The sequence below is a fragment of the Lagopus muta genome, chromosome 4 (genome assembly GCF_023343835.1).
Source record: "Lagopus muta isolate bLagMut1 chromosome 4, bLagMut1 primary, whole genome shotgun sequence".
Classification (NCBI taxonomy): Eukaryota; Metazoa; Chordata; class Aves; order Galliformes; family Phasianidae; genus Lagopus; species Lagopus muta.
Window position 1 is genome coordinate 38,363,296 of NC_064436.1, and position 20,383 is coordinate 38,383,678.

Genomic DNA, 20,383 nt, shown 5'->3' on the forward strand with positions numbered 1-20,383 from the left:
GTGTGATCTCAGTATGCAGGCTTGAGTGGCCAGCATAGATATCCAATTTGTGTGCTTGTGTTTGAGCTTTTTGCATTTCACTTCTCTCTTTTGCCTCCTTCCCTTAAAAAATAGATCATTTTGTTGACCTCTCAGCAGGGAAAATGAGTTCATTTTCTCTCTGTTTTACTGATGATATCAAACCCTAGAGTCTAGTTAAGAAAATAAGCCTTCAGTTGTGTTCTCTCCTTGGCTTGTAGGGATGAAACCCTCTACAGATATGCAGATGTTCTTCCAGAAAATGTATGTAGGTAGAAAAATCCTCCCTTTTGTTTATGAATGGATACCATCTGGGGTACACTTAGAACTGCTACTAGACTATAGAAAAATGGGAAATACAAATTTTTATATGTAAATGGCTATAATGTGGAAGGTTTTGCTGTTGGATTGCATTTTATGCACAAGACTTTGTGTACTTCACAAAAGATCTTTTGTGTACCACAAAAGATTTTCCACTTCTTGCCACAGAACCATGGCCTGAAGCTTAAGCGTGAATTGAGAAATGCTTCTGCTGCTCATGGCCGTGTAGAAAATATTGAGGGTAGGGAGTGAGGAAATGAACCATGTGAAAGCAATGCTCTCATCACCTCGCTTGTAAACATGCCGAGCTGTTATCTAATCCATCTAAGCCATAGCCCCAGTGATGCGGAGGGGCAGGTTTTTGTCTGAGCTGCCCACGGGAGCTGTACTCTTATGCTGCATTTCACTCCTGCCTGTTGTCATTTCCCTTTTATCTGGTGTGAACTGCACAAAGAATAATGCAAGTGATTTTAGAGATAGGTGGTTTCAGAGCACTCTGTTGGTTTTTAAGCGTGTGATCAACTTGAAGTCTTTGGCTACTGTAGTGCAATGGAATAGGATTATGTTGAGACATGGCTTATTTTACAGATCTGGAAGATGACACAGTAATTCAGCTTTAAATTCCTTTACAACATTTTAATTCTGATTAGTGCTGACTAAAGATTTATTACCAGCTGGCTGCTCAGGCTCAGCAGTTTGTTAGTGGGATTTGCTCAGGCCCACCACAGCAGCCACTCAGGCTGTGGCACAGCCCCAGTACAGCGCAGTGCCACTGACTGACCTAGTTGTGGGTCTTCACTGATAGACAGGCTTGGGCTGACAGTAAGCGGTCCTTGGCCATCTTGTTGTTTATTCCCTGGTACCTGATGAAAACATTCTCTTTGGAAGGACAGGTCAGGACCAGCTAGTAGTCCCAGAGATGCCCACCTACTTCATTCTTCCATTAGCACCATCCAAGGGCACCAATGAATTGTTTCCAGATTACAGGGAATATAGGAACCTTCATTCTTTTTCTGGCTTCCGTTATTTGTATGTTGTTTTGCTTTCAAGCCAGCCAAAATTGTAGAGAGAAATCAAATCCTTTAATACATCAGTTGATACAGATGGAAAAAAAGCTTTCAGTACACAGTCCTCCTTCAAGTTTTTATTTCTTTTAGTAATTGATGCTATGTTTAAATCACGATGTTGTCTCTCGTTGCCACTTACCATACCTTATATTGACTTGTCAGCAATATAGTGTCTCATTTCCCAGCAGCTGCTAAGAGTTTAGTCAACATCCAGCTATACATCGGGACGCCAAACTATTCAAAATCACTCCTCGCGGCAATGAAGCCTAATGGTTTTTGTAGTAATTTAACACTGTGACAAGGGAGGAAAAAGTATTTGCTTAGTAGTGGGAATGATGATGGTTAGGTGCCCAACCTGATTAGACAGTTCTTTGTAAACCTTGAATGAACCTGCTCACATTATTCAACCAAATGTTCCTGGGTAAAATGTAAATGGCATTGCTGTCTATCTGGTATAAAATGCGGTGTTTAGCTGCTACACATTCTGTACAGCTTTAAGAGGCATCCTGAATGAAGGGAATAAACATTAATGCTTGATAACTAGTTACTTACTGAATGAGACAAGGAGCCCATAGGAAAAATATAAAGTTATGCATGTGAATGCAAGCAGAAAATTTGCTAAGATTGTGCTCCCTGTCTTTTGGAGACATTATTTTGAAACCTTATCGTTCTCACCGCACCCTTCCTCATGAAAGGATACTTACAACTTTAACTGCTTTCATGTAAGAATTAAACAAATTACTTTAAAAATGGTTATATAACAGTTGTTTTCCCCTAAAAGAGGCTATGTATTTTACTGTTCTCAAATGCAACTTATATAAGCACCTAGAAGCAAGGCTGTGGAGGTGTTATACCCTCTTTCAGTGCCCATGCAGGTTTTTCTAAGTGCTGCAAGTGGAGGTGTTACCATCCAGTAAGCCATGTGGCGGGAAGAATACTCAGGTAGCCTGTGTGGGCAGAGGAAGAAGGACTGGCTGCAAATTGCTTCACCTAAATATAGGTACAGAACTCTCAAAGCTTGTGTCCAGATTTAATTGTTCAAGAGTTGCGTTCGGCAAAAGCAAGTTAACATACAGTAGTGCTTGTTGAATTGTGAATGGATTTCTCCACATCCCTGTACTAAAGATACTATTCAGACACATGACTAGAGCCCACCATTGGAAGAAGCCCAGGCACATGCTGCCACGAGGGCACTGCCAGGTGACGTTTCAGCTGGAGTAGCATAGCTGGGGCTAACCTACAGGAAGCTGAGATGGCACAGGAGCAGGTCATGCAGGCAGAGAGATGCTGTGGAGCTGCGTTGCTCCTGGAATGATGGCGGGGAGCCTTCCCTTTGCCCAGACCCTGAGTAGCTTCAGGGGCAGTCACCAGGAGCAGGAAAGCGACAGAAGGCTGCAACGCCAAAACCCTGCCCCACCTACAGTCTGGTGGCTGCAAGAAGCAGTTCTGGAAAGCTTTGAGCTTCCCTTCTCCGTGTGGAAAGCAGGCAGAGGAGTGTTCCCAGGCTACTGCATTGTGTCTATGCAGACAGCAATCTCTCCGAGGAAAGACTGCTGGACCTGGATCTGCTGAGGGCCTCTGGTACAACGAGAGTAAACAATAATTCAGCACTGCCTTGCAATTTCAGTGTGAGCAGCTGAAACACATGATGCTGAAGAGCATAGTGGTCAAAATGCAGATAGAAACATCAGACAGGTTAGGTGTTGGTATCCTACATCCTGAGGGCTCCATGTTGTGTTTTTTTTTTGCTGTTCTTGGACAATGTTAACTGAAATCCACAAGAGCCAAGGATATGCTGACCTGTGCTGGTTCTGCTCTGCTTGTGTCTGGCATCCATGAAAGCGGGAACCCCACTGCCTTCAGACTGCAAAGCTAGCAGGGACTGTGCCTGCCTTGAGACCAAGTTGTTGGGAGAAGCGTGGCTAGGGTGCTGGCCCTGCTGGAGCCAGAGGAACTCAGCTGGTGACAACAGCATGGGGCAGATGTGCCAGGAGAGATGAAATGAAGGATACGTAGGTACACCCCAAGAAGGTGACGGCCCTGTGTCAGGTCTCTGCCTTAGGTTTGAGTGAAGATCTATGCTCCAGCGGCCCCTAAGCGGGGCTACCCTCCTGCAGGCCGGCACTCCCGCAGCACGCCGGAGCGGGCCGAGCTGTGAAACACGGGGACAGCGCTGTTGCGGGGCCCGCAGCCTCAGCAGGTGTACGCTGAACTGAGATGCAGAAAGGCCGGGGGGCTGTGAGGCGTTTTGGGGAGAGCCCTGCTGCATAAGTCTCACCCCGTGATTCTTTACTTGGGGGCTGCCAGCACGTTCAGGGGGTCCCCTTTCCCCGGCTGGCCGGGGGGTGGCGGGGGGCGGGTGTCCCGGGCGGCGGCGGCGGCGGCGGGCGGGCACTAAGACCGCGCCGCCCCCGGGCGCTGCGCGGCGCGGCGGCTGCAGAAGAGGAGGAGACCGGCGGGCCCGGGAGGAGAGGCGCGGAGGGGAGCGGAGCTATGCTAAACCTGGGGTACCGCTGAGGCGGGGCGGCCAGGCCGGAGGCGGGAGATCTCCGGCTCCCGAGGCGGCAGGAGGCATTTAGGCGCGGGGAGCGGCTCCGCAGCCACCGGGCCAATGAACATGTCCGTGTTGACTTTGCAGGAATACGAATTCGAGAAGCAGTTCAACGAGCATGAGGCCATCCAGTGGATGCAGGAGAACTGGTGAGTGCCGGCGCTGAGCCCAGCCGGCTGCGCGGCCCCGCGGCGCCGTGCGCGGGCACGGGGCTCCGCTGCTACCTGCCCGGCTCCGCCGCTCCCCGGCCCCGCTCCCCCCGCCCCGGATCCCTCATCAAACTTCATTTCCAGCCGCGCCGCTATCAACTTTGCGGGCTGTGCGGGGAGATCTAGGGCCGGGGGCCGGGATCCCCCTTCCTGTCGCGGCCGCTCGCCCACGCCGCCCTCCGCGTCCCGGTGCCGCGCCGCCTGCCTGGGCCTCGCCGGGCGCGCCTCGCCCGCGCCGCGCTGCGCTGCCGCACTCCCTTAGCCGGGACCCGGTCTCGTCCTGCACGGCCTCTCGGTCCTCTCAGCTCGGGGAGCTGCGGGGCGACGGAGGGCAGCGCTGCCCGTGCCCGTGGAGGCGGAAAGGTACCTGGTACCTGGTAGGGCTTGGGCAGGGGCTTACGGAATCCTTCCGTGTCTCATCTGGGCTTTTCTTAAGGGCAGGATAAGCAAAATGACCAGCTTGTGGTTTGTGTATCCCTGTCGTCCTGCAGATGAGCCGTGTGGATACCCTGTATTGCTCACTACTCGCATGGGCACTCTGTATAATGGCTAGTGTGGGTAACTTGTGTTGGTACCCCATGCTGCTCATGTCTCTGAAGAAGCGACAGCATATAGGTGCTCTTGGCCTGAGAGTGTTGGATGCTTCCCGTTTTGTTCACATTCTGGAAGAAAACTGCCATGAGAATAGGACAGGCTGGTAGAAGAGGTTGGAGGGGGTGATGTTTGAGATATGCATTAGCTGGATGAGCCACAGGAGATGCAGTTCAGATTAAAGAACATGACTGGGAACCAGGATTTGTGCGTCGTCCTCGTGGTTCTCCTGCTCTTCATTATGTGACCTTGAGACAATTACATAACCTCTCCTGGGCCTCAGTTTCCCCAGCCAGCAGAGACCCGAGGTAATGCTGAATTACCTTGTGGGGTGCTTTGGTGACTGAGATGCTGTTTGCTGAGGGTCTGGGAGACATCAAGCACTGTGTAAATGCTAAGCAGTGTTACTGAAGTCTCCCTGGCTGTGTGCTTGCTGCAGTTAGCTAGCTGAGACTCATCAGCATGAGGCCCCGCTGCCTGGGCCCAACAGAGGAGGCCATCAACTCTGTGCTCTGCTGCGCAGCCTGAGAGATGGGATGCTCCATGTGCATGGAGTCTCAGTGTAGTTTCACCCTCTGTAAAAGAGCTGATGCATACGTAAGTTTGATTCATATAGAAGTTAAGGAGAAGGGCAGTCTGGCCCAGGGACATTTCAGGGGACAAGATGAAGCCATGCCTGCTGCAATCTCTCTCCTAGCAAGCTTCTCTTGAAAATACTGGTGAAGCTTCTTCCAGATTTCAAGTTAGCTTATACATCCTTATCTGATGGAAGTTTGCTCATTTAATGGAACTGGTTCTGTTCCAGCACATGAGATGTTGGCGAAAAACTAACAAATAAAACACAGCAGCTAAGGGCTGTACAAGGAGGCTTCCCCACTTCCCATCGGTTTACTCCGTATGTTTGTCTGCACTGACACTGATGGCAGTGTTTGCCTTCCTGGCTTAATAGGCAGAACTTGGATGCACACATCGTGACTATGAGATGAAGTTATTAAGTAGGGATAAACACTGTTGTTTCCTCCTTAACAGGAGGATGAACTAAGGGGTCGGACTTCCCAGAAATCTGTGGCAAGAATTTATGCTCTTACTAGTCATTAAATGTAGGTAAACAAGTCCCAAAGGTGTGGCATTTGTTATTTTACTTCCATCTCAGAAACAGCTCTTGATGCCTTACAAGGCCAAAAAATAATAATAAATAAGTTCTGTAGTGTATGTGAGGCAAGGAAGTGGCTCTAAGTGTTGAGCAGCTTCTGGGTTTGGAGCATCAGTGGAGTTCAACTTGATTGCAATGAGGACAGACCAGATTTAGGCAGTGTATTAATCCCTTTACATACCCTCTGGGTTCTGGACTGTTTAAATACTAGCAAGCCCTTTTAATTATAACTTTTCCAGCCAGGCTGGAAAAGCTTGAACACAAAGTCCTGGGGTAGCGGCATGCCCCCCTGTGTACCAGTGTTGTTGGTCTGTATGTGTGATGGTGCAAGGGACAACATGGCTGCTTCTCTTTTGCCAGGGCTGAGCCTCTTTTGCCTCCATTCTACCACTCCAAACTGCTCTTCAGGGCAAATGAATGTCACGGGGAACTTGGCACCTCACTCATTGCAAACACCCATGATTGCCTTCAGCACACATACGTGCTGGGGTTGTTCGCACTCCCACGTCTGCCTCTGAAAGTGTTCCCTGTGAGGCTAATGTGGATGGAGCCATCCTGACAACTGAGCTGTGACAGCAGTGAGTGAGGGCCTCCTTGCCTCATCCTAGGTATTCCTCTTTCAGTTTATGAAGACCCTCCTCCCACAGTGAGAAGGCTTTCTGGAGCGTGGACCTACATTAGCTATGCTGTACAGAGGCTGCTGTTGGAATGCAGAGGGAAAATGAATGGTCCATTCCCAGTACCTCCAAGCTCATGAACTTCAAGCCTTCCTGGTGTGCCATCCCACCACCCTACTGCATGGCAGTAGGATTGGTGTAAGGCCACCAGTCTCAGGGGCAGAGCTGGTCCCCTACCCCACACCAGTAACAACAGGTTTGGGAGAGGCTAACGAGCTGCTAGGTCCATTGGGTCCCGTGGAGCAACTTGCACTTGTGTTGTGTGAAGTCTGTTGTTTACCACCATCTGCCATCAGATAAGTGGATTTTCATGTAAGATGCAGCACCCCATTGATCTTATCATGCTTGTGCTGTGGGAGTTGTGATTTCAGCAAGATAAGAATTAAGCCCGAAGTTTGTTAAAACTATTGCTTAAAATGAATTCTTGGATCAAGCTGTCCTACTACCTCCTGCCAAACTTCTTTGAAAAGAGATGAAGCAAATAATCTGCGGAATATTATTATTTTTAATCAAGCTGCTCCATGAGAGTGCATGCTACTGTAGCCCTTCATTTCTTTGAATCAATAAATTGTGGATTTTGCAGGGGACTGCGGGCTCAGGCAGGCATGCAGCAAAGGGGCCAGCAGCGCTGCCATTCTGGCTGCAGGCACTGCGGCGGCAGAAAGTGGCCGGAGCTGAAGTGGCAGAGATGGGTGGCGGGAGCGCTGCCTGCCGGGTGCCGCCGCGCCGCAGAGCGCCAGGTTGGGGCATCGGCACCGAGTGACAGTTGTTCCTGTTATAATTGTCTGGCCAATAATAATTATCTTCAGATGTCTGCTGACGAGGGGCTCGCCAATGGGGAGGCAGGAGGCCTGTGCTGACTGCACTGAGATTATCTGCCTGGGGTGACGTCACGCGAGGGCTTGCCGAAAATCACAGAAACTTTTCCTGTACTGCTTCGCCACCGGCGGCAGAGCTCTGGGATCCCATCCCGAGCCATTGGTGTCCTGGCAGCTCTACACTGCAGGGTTCTGCTCCCCCTATGCCTCTCCATGTTTCTCTGTTTCCTTTAACCCTTGTCAGCCAGCAGCAGGCTCTCAGGTGGCAGCAGGAGGATGAAAGCAGAGCTAGTTGCTCCCCGAGGATGCTGTGGGGCTGTGCTGTAGTCAGTGGCCATTTTTGTTAATGAAGCTGTAGGACAGAGTGAAGCCCTGTGGAAAGTCTGGCAACTCAGGCATGACTGTGAAATTACCTCCGAGCTCTAGATTAGTATAAATGCTTTTGTATTAGAAAAGCTGGTTTTAACCTTTTCTTATCTGAAATTCTTATGTGGCAGGGGACTGAGAGTACCTCTAATTCTGGGGGAAATTTACACCCCGCTATAATTCTTTTTCCAGTCCAAATTGAAAATAGATGTGGAAAGGCAGAAGGTGTGCCAATTTGGGTTTCAAGATGTGCTTCCCTTTTAATAATTCATGCAGGCACCATCGTTCTGGACAGGTTTGTTTCCTAAATGCAGAACAAGCTTCTCTAATCCACTTAAGTCCTCTTACTTCATGCAGAAATCATAAATAAGAGGCTGTGCCTATCACTCCAGGCATGTGTGTATGGCAGCCTAAGATTAATGTAAGCTACTTCCTTATATATGTTTTCGAAACCGAGTGCTTGCAAAATGCCAGGGGAACGTGAAGAGCAATGCTGTGGTCACCCTGTCTTTCTCTTGAGTGCCATGGCAGGGATGCAAAATGCAGCACTGGAGCACTGTTCTCTGGTGCCAACTGGCCAGAAAGCTGAAAGAGTGAAGGTATGGAGTGCTGTTGGTGCCATGGAAATTAGCGAATAGCAACTCTTTGCATTTTCTCCATCCTTTCCTGAGCAAAAGACTGATGTACTACATCATCACAGAACTCTGCCTCTGTGAAAGTGCAAGGATGAAGCCAGAGGAGAGCAGCAGCATTGTCATTTCAGAGTTCAGGTGATCAATTATTTTCAGTCTCTGTGTGTGCTTGAGGAAAACAACAGAACAGAAGAAATGGTGGCACAGAAATATCATCCTGAAGATAAATGTGTTGGTGACTTCTAGATTCAGCCTGCCTCTGAAACACAGTCACTGGCCTTTCCCTCACCCTACTCCCGGAGTTTGAGCACATCTCTTTTTGTGCAGCTTCATGAATTTTTAAGCTTCTGAGAGTGAAGACATCTCTTCTGCTTCATATGTGAAACACTGTACTTGTGGGACTAGCCACCTAGTAAAAATGGCCAACATGAACTCGTTTAGGAGACTGCCATTATTTTCAAATGCAAATTTGAATACTACGGATAGTTTTCACTTAGGAAGAGTTACATAATGCTGAATTACTTTGGCACTTTTGAAAACACAGCTAACATCTTCAGCTAGGTTCATGTCATTAGAGCAGAATGCAACTAGCATGGTTAGGACTTTCGATAACTCCATTTGCTACTCTACTTAATGTAACTGTCCTCCCAGACCACTGTATGCAGTCAGCCTTTGTGATCAGAGTATCTATTGCTCCCTAAGGAGTAAAGCCTGGTCCTGTTAATATTGGCCTCAGCAGAGAAAGGTCTGGCCAGTTATCGAACTCTCAAATTTTTGCTTTGTGTTTGAAATTCATGTCTTCTCCACAGCTGCCTGTAGTGGCACTGGGGATAGAGGGATGTTTGTACTTATTTATTCTTTTAACTCTTTACGCAGTCTCTGCACCTTGCTCAAGAACCTAGCCCAAGCACTTCTCAGCTCAATTTCATGTCAGGATTCTTAGTGATAAATGTAGAGATTAAAAGGGGTGACATCTTGTAAGGAAAAGGCTGTAATGTTCCTGTTTTCCTAACAGTGTAAGCACTGGACCGGTTCCCCAAGTGCCTTGGTGGTGTGGGCAATCGGAACAGACTGATAAGTGAGCACAGAGACTCTGCTCTGCTTCAGAGTTTGTTGAAATGCAGGAAAATATAGAGTTGGGATTTCCCTTTTTGCTTCAGGGGTAAACTTTGAGTGCCTATGGAGTTTTCTGTAGTTTTGAGAGTGATTTTTGTTGTACGGGGTCCACTGGGAGTACATGAAGTAAGATGACAGAAAACACTCCTGAAAGCTTAATCAAGAGAGAGTTAAATGCTTTTTTTTTTTTTTTTTTTTTTTTTTTCTAATGGAAGTGGTCAGAGGTTAAAATATTATTTTTAAATGTAAGTTGGCATTAGCTGAAATGTAAAATAAACTTTTTATTGACTCAGACTGTATTGACGTGAGCTGTTAGTACAACAGCTTCACCTGTGTATTGCTATACAATACTACTATGCAATGCTATTTCATTTATTTATTTTGTAAACTGTTTTGTCAGCCCACTTGAATCTTGTCCTGACCTGATGCAGAAAAAATTTGCCTTTACTTTGTGCTGACAGAGTGCCTTGCAAAGTGATGCTCCATCCCTGAGTGAAGCCCCCAGCACTTCTGGTGCTGTGAGCCTGCTGTTCTCGCTTCCATAAGTGTGTGTCACAGTGCAGAATTCCCTGGGCTTTCTGTGGGCTGCAGGTGCAGTCCAGTGGGGTGCTCTGCAGGGATGCTCAGGTTAGTGGCATCCTGGCAGGCAGTGCTGTGGGTAGCAACATGTCTGTGCTTGCACCTGGTCTAATTCAAGGAAGAAACTCTGTCACTTCATTAAGATTGGAAAAGACCTCTAAGATCATCTAGTCTGACCCCAACCCATCCGTACCATGCCCACTAACCACATCCTTCAGTGCCGCATCTACGTTTCTTGAATGCCTCCAAGTATGGTGACTTCACCACCTCTCTGGGCAGCCTGTGCCAGTGCCTGACCACTCTTTTGTCCTACTATCCAATCTGAACCTCCGCTGGTGCAACTTATTACTCTGGTCCCAAGGGACAAAGCCAAGGTGGCAATGTGTACTGTTTTCCCATCCAAAGTAGCAATTGCACATGATGGCAACTTTCCTTGTGCCCTTTGTACTGTTCTCCATTACGCATCTTTAGCTGCAAGCCTTATTGATTCATGTGAGGTCAACAATCTTACCTTTGATTGCCACGAGGCTTACTTGTGTTAATTATGGACTTGGGAGCAGGTGGAAATGCGCCAAAAGTAACATGACCTGATCTGCCAGGGTAAGCGGCCAGAATGTTGCAGAGGATACATGCCACAAAGTGATGAAATGATGGGCAGATCTTGTATCTGCCAAGAAATCTTTGACCCTGTGTGGAGAGAATTGTTATTTGGAGTGATGAAGGAGTTTTACCTTGTGCCAGAGATCCTGGGGCTTTGCAGAGGGCGTGCAATAGTTTGTGCAATGTGCAGCATACAGGGGAGTGATGATCATTCATCCTTGAGTGTGGCGGAACCTGGCCTCAAACTGAGCATAGCCGTAGCCTAAACCCACACAGCCCATAGTACATCATCCAGGAACAGTACTTCAGAATGTGCTGAAGTCCCATGGTTTCAATGAAAATTGGGGGCTTATGTCATCTCTGAAAATTGTTCCTTGTGTCTTAGTTTCTTAGCTGGAAAATATGAGGCAATTTCTCTCTAAGGTATTACTGTTTGTTTGTTTGTGTGTTTTAAGTGTGTCATAGAGGTTTTTCTGAAATGGTAAGACCTGTATGAGTAGTTGTGTTAGAAGAATTCAGAAAACATAGACTTTATGCTAATACCATGCAACTTCATATTTGTGTGGCAGTGAAGAAGACTTCATTCTTGGGAAGAATGGGGGGCAAAGTCTGTCTCCTTGATTGTGGTAACCGGAGAGTAAGAAACTGTTCTAATATTGGAGAGAAGGCAGTTTGTTGTTAAGCCTGGACCATTTGTAACTGTAAATTTATGGAAGGAATTGTCCTTCACATAGTCCAATAAAGCTTCAGACATCTTCTGATGATAACTTTTAAGTAGAAATTTTAAAGCTTACTGGTAATTAGTTCCAGCATATGAAGCTTGGAAATTGAGTGAAAAATAAGTTGATCATCATCCACAATCATGGCGTCTCAATTTGAATGCACTGATTCTGGAATCTGATGAATTCACTTACCTCTGGGCATGAAATTTATGGTCAGTCCAGAGTATTATTAAGGGTGAATATTTACCCTGTATATCTTGAGCCATCAGTCATATAAACACACCTAGAAAGAGCAATCCCGGGGATTGCCAATTAACATTTTAAGAGGAAGAAACAGTGGGCCAAGCTCATCTCAGTAAGAATACCAATGTGGTATTAGTGAGGAGTTGGATCCTCTGACTAATAAGGTTGTCTGGTTTTCTTTTTTCTTTTACATTTAGAGCTGTTAAGACGTACTTAAGATGGTAGTAAATTCCCCTAAGTATAAACCAAAAGCAGGATGCCAAAGTTGTTGCTCTGTTCTGTTCAGATAATGATTTTCTTCAGAAATCTTTACAAAGTCTGGCTTTCCTCTTATTTTAGCTTTAATAGGGAATTTTCCCAGTTCTCCTGTGCATCTGCCAAATGCAGGACTTCTGTAAATACTAATGGGAGTTTTGTGGTTTCAGACATATGACATACGCAGGCAGCTGAAAGCCTTGGGTTTTCTTCCTTTCTTGCTCTCCCTGGAGGGGCTGGTTTTCCAACTCCTTTTTCATGTCTTTGCAGATCACAATTAAGGGAAGTGTTTGTTTGTAACTAAGAACTTTTTGGACAGCTTAGGTTTAGATTCATTGCTTGCTTGTGGTTTCTTCATCATCCTTGGTTGACAGCTGGTGATTTTTGTGTTTCCAAGGTGGAAGCTGAAATCACAGGTTTGCATTAAGCGAACGCTGACTGGGTACACATCATTGATTATGGATCCATGATGAAGCAAGTTATTCAAGAGACAAAAGTTTTGAGATGCAGAATGTTTTCATTATTTTGTGAGAGCACTGCCCCCTTACATTTTTGCATAAGAGACTGCTGTTGGATGCTGTCTGAAACAAGATACTGACCTCGTTCAGCTTTTCAGCTCACTTGGTCACTCCTGTGTGCTTAAATACTGTTTTTTGATCTTATGCCTGATGAAGAAAGAACTATTTTTGGTACCACTCACACCAGAACAGTCCTGTAGCGACCTTCTGTTTTGCAATGGCTCTGTGTGCACAGAGCATAAGTTTTGTTTTTTTACGTCATTATTTGTTGTTTCAGAACTCTGTAAACACTTTAGAGTTAAATCCATTATTTTTAAATCTTACTTGGATTGGCAATTCATGCCAATCATACTGCCTTCATAATACTGCATTTCTGTGGGTCCAATACCACATGAGATGCCCTTGTTCAAGGCACGACCCTTGTATGTTGCCTTCAGATGTAGTTGCATGGTCCTTGATTTCTGGAATAGAGCAATAACAAAAGAAGACTGCTGGTTTGTAGCTTTGCTCAGCCTGTGTCATACCTCATGTGCTAAAAAGCACATTGCTGCAACTAGCTGGGAAAATCCTGGGTAAAATCTGTAATAAATTTTCTGCTGACTTCAACACGAGAGAGAAAGTTTCTAAAATTGTATGTGTTAGGTAAATGTAATGTAGCTTCTAGTATGTAAAATGTTTGTGATAACGCGCATATTTTGAAGTGGTCATTACTGTAAGTGGAATAGTTGGAAAAGATGCAAGAAGAATACTAAGAGAAAGGAGATTGTGTCTACATATAGGAAAGATGCACACCAGGCTAATAAAATAGGCAATCGAGGCAGAAATAATAATTATAAGATCTAACACTGGTGAGCGAGCAGTGCTCTCCCCTCTGTTTTTTTCTAGTAGTATGCCCTGATTGAAAAGAAAAATGGACTAGATTAAGAAAATATCTATTGTGTATCAACATTAAAGCTGAGAGCATAGTTTTCAACCTCAGGTTTTCCAAATTCTCTTCTTGCCTTAGCAGTCCCCGTGAATTCAGCAGCTTTGACATTGTGGAGCATATTCCCTGGTGCAAGGCCAGTGGCTCCAGGGTAGACCTGCAAGGCATGTAAGATCCTGAGGGTGGTCCTTGCATCTCTGAACTTTTATGAGTAAGGTGAGCAGCTTTGAACTACATCAATTTAAATGGTATATGTGATTGAGGGAGCCTCTTGACAGACCACAAGTATTTTGCTATGCTTTCGTTTTACAATTTTCTGCAGGCTTTTGTCTTGACACGTTGTCTCCTGATGACCTTATAAGTTACAATTCAAATTTATTGCTGGCAAAGAGTAGGTTCAGTTCCATTAAATTAGATCATGTTGCATCTGCTTAAAGGGAACATGAATTAGGCTTCAGACATCTTTAGTCAATTTTCCTTGCTTGAATTTTCAAGAATGAGTTGTGGTGGAATTTCAAGTAGCTCAGGTGTTGCAAAAATAGAGACACTTGTATTCATTGTATTACTGTGCAGAGATACTGTTTTTTAGTATCCTTTTGCCTTTCACTAAGGTCTAGACAGAATATTTACAGTCCTGTGCTAGGTGAGTTATATGCTTTAATGACAGAAAGCTAGGTAACATATCTAATGGTAGCAGCTGCCTTGCAAGTAGTGGTTCTGCACCGCTATTGGGGCTGCTCTGAGAGCTACTCGAAGCCACTGTGCCTGAAAATCTCACCAGGCTAGCTTGACTACTTCATTGACTTTCACATGAGGTCTCTTCTCAGCTTCTATATGACATTAAAAGAAAGAAAGATTTTGATTTCCAGCAATTTTGACAGCCGCCCTTGATACATACAGTAGGCTGAAGCACATCAGGTGTAAGCTTCGTACCGGCATGTGTTTTTCTTGACCCTGGCCCTTGAATGTCAGCCAGCTTGTGAGGCAACACAGCAGCATCCCTGTTGCTCCTTGCTCATGGGGGAGATGTCAGAGTGGGTTGGCTTGCTTGTGTTTGCTGTATCTGGAGCATGCAACCACAGCTGCAGTCAGATGGCCAAGGCCACTTGACATGGCATTGCCTGGCGCCATGACCTCCTGTGGAGCCTCAGAAAGGCCTGATGAAGGCGGTAAACTGACTGCTTTTCTGGAGGCTGTCTGTGTGACTTTCCTAAAAGCAAGCCAACAGGAGATGGAGATGACATGCCTGTTGGCACTTAGTGCCCAAGGAAGCACACATGTGGCTTGTGGCTCACATACTTTGAGCAGTCTTCTGGCTGCCCGAGCGTGCGTAAAAGCTGTAAGATGTGAATGACTCCAACCCTTGGCTCCACACAGGCCCAACATCCAAACCCTATGTCTGCTAGCATTGTCCAAAGGCTCCTTGAACTCTTGTAGCTCAGGGCCATGCCCACTGCTCTAGACAGAGTGTTCCACGTCCATTGGTGCAGAACCTTCCCCTAACCCCCACCTGACCCTACCCTGACACAGCTCTGTGCCATTCCCTCAAGCCCGTCACTGTTCCCAGAGAGCAGAGCTCACTGTGAGGAGCTGCAGCCGCCATGAGGCCTCCCCTCAGCGTCCTCTGTTGTGCACTGAGCAAACCCAGGGATGTCAGTGATTCCTTGTATGTCTTGCTCTAAGAGGGGTAACACGCCCTTTTGGAGAACTGGAGGCTTTCAAAGACCCTCACTGTGAAAACTGATGTTTGGGATTCATCCCAGTCTGGGATTACATGGGATGGTGGTGATGTTAGACATAGCTTTGTTCAGATGGTGATGTGAGCACTGCGAAGTTGAGCTAGGCTGCCATTCCATGGGCTTCCTGCTGGACGGCAGTGGAGAGGAGGGACAACACATGAGGGAAGTACGTATGTGGCAGATGGGGTTATGCGGTGGATCAAGGTCCTGTTTCTTAGAGACGCTGGCTAGTGATGGCTTTTGTGTGCCATATCAGAAAAATAGGCAACTGGCAATAAGTTTGCTTGTAGCTTGAAGCCCAGTGAGTTTTGCAAGACTTCCCAGCTCTGTCCCTTGGTGCCTTGTCCTACTCACCACTTTCTGTAGTCGCAGCCAGCAAGTGTGGTGCAGCCATGTGTGATTCCCTGGCCAAAGGCAGAAGGTCAGTGACTTGGTTTGCAGAGCTTGTGGGAGGATGAGCCAGACACAGGCTAATTTGTAAACAGGTTCAGTGGAGCGTTTTCTGGCCTACAATGCCAATGGGCTAATTCTGAGACCACGTGGTATTTGTGGTGACAAGTGACTGGATCTCTACCATCACCCTTCCATCTCTAAACGTGGTATAGATTTATTTTTCCTACATAAACAGAGAAATGGAAGAAATCTGCAGCAAAACGTTCCCCAAAGCTACATGAAAATGCATTGTCCCCCTTGCAAGTGGGGGCCTTTGTACAGGGATGGAGTGTCACTGGGTTGATACGGCTTCCCATCTCATTTTGCCTGCATTGCTTCCAGCAAGGCTGCCCACATCTGCTGACTCATGCTGGTGCTGCCTTTTTCCCTTGTATTTCCTGTTGTGTTGATTTTTATCTCTGCTCCCAGGGCTGTGCCTTGGATACTCTATGATCAGAGTATGTGTGTTTGCCTGTGATTGTGGTGAAAAATGTCTACATTTCAAGACAAATGTTAATATTGCTAACATACAAGTGAGCAACAGCAATCAACTAAAGGGGATGAAGGCCCTCCACAGTAGAGACTGCTGTGCTCTGTCACTTGCTGCAATGCTGTCCTCATGTGAAAGTGCTTCCAAGCTGTGCATCACAGGAGTTGGGCATGGCTTAAGAGCATGGAAGAGCTTTAGGACTGCTGGAGCCCTGCTGGTCTGCTTTTGCCATCTCTGCATAGCGAATCAAAGATTGTCAGGATGCTCCCAGATTAGGTTCACCCAGCTCCTCTCCCTGGGTGATCTGCTCCCTTTCAGCCTTGCTTGTTTTCCCACTTTGATCTTCTACTCAGAGCCACTGAGTGAGTGGGTCTCTTGCCACTTGGAAGGATGACTGCTCTTAATGTAGAGTGCTTAGGTGCATCTGGAAGTACAGCTCGTTTCCTGTTTATGTGCCCAAATACCATCAATACTAGTCTTAAGCAACACTCCCTAAAATCTTTGAGGATCCAGGTTGATACACAAAGACAATTACAACTTCAATTCTTTTCAATTTAAGAGTCAAGGCTCCTAAATCATGTCTGTGGGTATCCCAGCTGGTTTTGTCTGTCTTGTCTTCTCAGTGACTTCTGATCAAGTCACCCAAGTCACCATTCCTTTTTTTTTTTTTTTTTTTGGTCAGATGATGTACAGTGTTTTACCAGCAATCCTCATGCAAGGAATGACATTGCATGGTCAATTACCGGGAAGCTAGTTAGCAGACAGCTTCTTTCCTCATGGATCAAAGAGCATTACATACCCATTCCCAGGAGCTTGTACCACACAGGAAGGATAACCTTACAGCAGCATTGCTGTAAATGAAGCACGCTCTTCCCATTTGCCTTTTCCTGCTCATCAGTTTGTGTCACAGCAAGAGTGGGCAGCCAGCATTCCCCAACATCACCAAGTGTAATTCAGCACTGAAGATACCTTTGAAATCCTGTCTATGTTGAAGTTATGACCTCTACACACCAGTTCTTTTTTATTATGCTAACCTGTATTTATGGTACTGCTTATTGCAGATGTGGGTATTGCAGGTTTAGTCACACCAGGGATATCTGGCATTTGCAAACAGAAATTCAAGACTTGAAAGTCTTGGCGTTTTTGATTTGGAATTTCTGCAAGTGCCGGAGGGCATGAAATGCACAGCTTCTCTGGTGTTTTCTTCTGTTAAATGTTTCTGTAGCAGCAATGTCTGTTGCCTTCTCAAACTGAAAGCCCTCCAGGCATTTCAGTGACAATACTAAGTACCTGGGACCAGCTTTGCTCCGTTTTGGATTTACATTTTTGTCATTGATTCTGAATATGCACTGTACCAAATATGTTTGTAAACAGTACAAGGAGGGTATATATACTCTTTGCACTTACTCTTAATGATTCTCAAAAGCAGTGCCTGGCACCGTGAGCCCATTCAGTGAGGACAAAATGATGACCAAAGCATGTCCTCCATTAAATTAGTCCTTCTCTGCTTCAGCTTCCTCTTTCTTGTGGTATATTTACTGGCAAAGAAAATCTGGCACCACCTATTTGTATATGATAAATTTATATTCGTTTTACCCAACCAAACAGAAACCAGCCCTGGAACAGACAATAATATGAGAGCTTTAGAAAAGACATCTCATCTTTTTCAGTCAGTGGTGTTATGTACTCTGAATGGGTAATATGGGCTTTGTTTTCAGCACAGTGCTGTGTCCCACAACAGGGTGAGCAATGGCACTGCTCTCCTCTATCTCTCCTCCACCCCAGGCAGCAGCAGTGTTTTGATGTTCTCTTGTTCAGCTACGCAGTAAGTTTGGGGGATGAATGGCTGCTTCAGTGCAGATTTTAGGAGTGAAAATGGGAACCAGAACTCCATATCCATTCCCTTGCCCAAGTCAGGCCATCCAGCTTTTCATTTAAGATACAAGGAAGCGATTGGTACCTCCTGAAGATGCTTGGGGCTGTGGGCGGAGATGGGAAAACATCCATATATTACTTCTCTCTTAGGCCGGATTTTCCAGCTGTTTATTTTACAAGTGTGTTGAGACATCTTAATGCAGTTACTTGTTATTAAGGCTAACAAGTTAATTTTAATGACTTTAATAGACCTCTAGCGTTCATGTTTAATCCACTACTATTTACTGGCCTATGTAGTCTGTTGATGCTTTTTAAAGCTTCAGACTTGGTAGCTCATTGAAAGAGTTCTTTTTTTTCTGATATCCTTGGATGAATTTCTTTCTGCTAACCAGTGTAGACTTCAGCACTGTATTTGGTCTAAAATTCAAAATCATCTTCACAAGATAGACTGACATAGTCGTAGAAGCATCAGCAGCTGACTTTGGAAAGAGTGTCTGCATCTGGCCAGCAGAGGTGTAGAGAGAGGGCAACAGATTTGGACTGACTCAAATGAGGCATAAAACAGTGTGCTAGCCAAGTAGGTGTAAGAAGCTGTCCAACAGACCATAGAGCCCTGTTCACCGAGATGAAACTCAGCTCTGGGTGCTTCCAGCCCACTTCAGGTTCCCAGGGAGAAACATCCTGCTGGTTACAGCACAAGAATAAGTATCAGCCGCTGCTTTTTTCTGTTTCATTTGAACTTCTTTTGGCATAAGAATGCTTCTCCAGCAATTCAATTGTAAGTTCCAGAGTTTCTGAACTATATTAAAATTTAATCTGCCCTCTAGTAGCTGACAGTTTCCATCCTGATTTGCAGTGATTAAAAATGAATCTAGCTTGGATTTAGTGGTACTCCAGGATATGGACATTTTGATCTTGTAAGTCAGATTTTAAAGTAAATGCGCATTACATACACACCTGCTTTATTTAAAAAATAGAGGCAGCATATCAGCTTTAAAGTTAAAATTATTCATGATTTCCTGGCTTACTGAGAATTGCTGCTGTATCACTGTAGCTAAGCTATCAGAGAGCATCTTCCAGATGACAGTTCATCTCTTACAAGGAATACCTTTTATGACTGACATCAGAAACATGTGCAAAAGGAGCTTTTATGTCTGCACCTGTGGCTGCCATGTTTCTGACCTAGTGTTTGAGCTAGCAAACCCAGCCCTTCCACACTTGGTTGAGGCAAAGCTTCCCCTAATGCCATAGGACAAATTATCTTCTGTACCATAAGCCATATAACAGGGTGCTAATTTTACAAAAGGGATTCAAATGCATACCTAGATTTGATTCTCTTATGTATGTAATCCTCCTATGATTTTTCTATATATTTTGTCAGGCTTTTCAGTCTCTGATTCCACATTAAGTGCCTGCTAGCCTTCCTTGGATCAGCTTTTGTTCTCTAATAACTTGAAGTAATGTGTACAAATCCTGGGATTTATATATTTAACTGATTTATGAGTAAATATCTTTTAGTCTTTGAAATCAAGCAAATATTTACACAAAGAGGTGCTGATGTATTGCAGTCATTTTGCAGTTACTTGCATCTGACAGATTTTCTCCATTGACTGCTCCCTGGACGTGACAAATACTTGTGCACCAAGTGGAAGCACCACTTGGGATACTTTCCATCAGATCTGTGGAGATTTTACAGAAGTTGTACAAGACCTATTCTTCTGCAGGTATTAGCACCTTTTTATTTCTCTGCTAATGAAGAATAATTCAGTATGCCTCCAAACTCCTCCTGGTTTATTAGTTCACATTGGGCTACATTGTTTTTTACTGCTTAAAGTTCGTGGCTAAGATGTGCATGACAAAACTCATCTGGCTGAACCTATTTCATTCCCGTTGTTACTGTTGCATCTCTGTGACATTCACTGTTTGCTCTTTGCCTTTTTCAGGTTTTCATTTGTTCAGCTGAAAAAGTCTTTTGATACTTCGTTTTTAAACAAAACTGATAAACACTTCTGTAATGTGTCTAGTGCTCTGTGGGGAGAGGACTGATGAATCAGGACCAGGTTCTAAGCCAGGTAGGTAGGAAGTGAAACATGAAGTATAGACTTCCAGAAGCAAAAATCACAGGACCATTTCAGCTTTTAATAATATGTGAAATGTTCTCACCTTGGGGAAAAATGCTCTCCAAATTCACAATTGTCTTTTAGGTTATTCCAGTCATGCTGTCTCTACTAACTGCTAATCTCTGATGCAATTACTCTTCAGTTATGAACTCATCATTTTACATCAAGGCTTTTTGTCTTTATTTAATGCTTCTCCCTTTCTTTTGCTCTCCATAGATGCAACCATAATATCTGCCTTAACTGTACATAGCATAGCAGAGCAAATATAGATGCAGCAGTCTTTCTCAAGGCAAAGGTTTTTCTACAGACAGAGGGTAAAATCAGCCAGATCCCTAAGAGCTTAGAAACTTCAGCACATGGTGTGCG

At 45.3% G+C, this 20,383-nt stretch overlaps 1 protein-coding gene across 1 annotated transcript in view; it reads left to right on the forward strand.

Moving 5' to 3' along the window:
• Positions 1–3,816: 3,816 nt before the first annotated feature.
• ELOVL6 (ELOVL fatty acid elongase 6) overlaps positions 3,817–20,383 on the forward strand; it is a 67,287-nt gene continuing 50,720 nt past the window's right edge. The window contains exon 1 of the mRNA XM_048942421.1: positions 3,817–4,106. Within this exon, the coding sequence (XP_048798378.1) occupies positions 4,018–4,106 (89 nt within the window). The 5' untranslated portion in view covers positions 3,817–4,017. The remainder of the gene's footprint in view (positions 4,107–20,383) is intronic.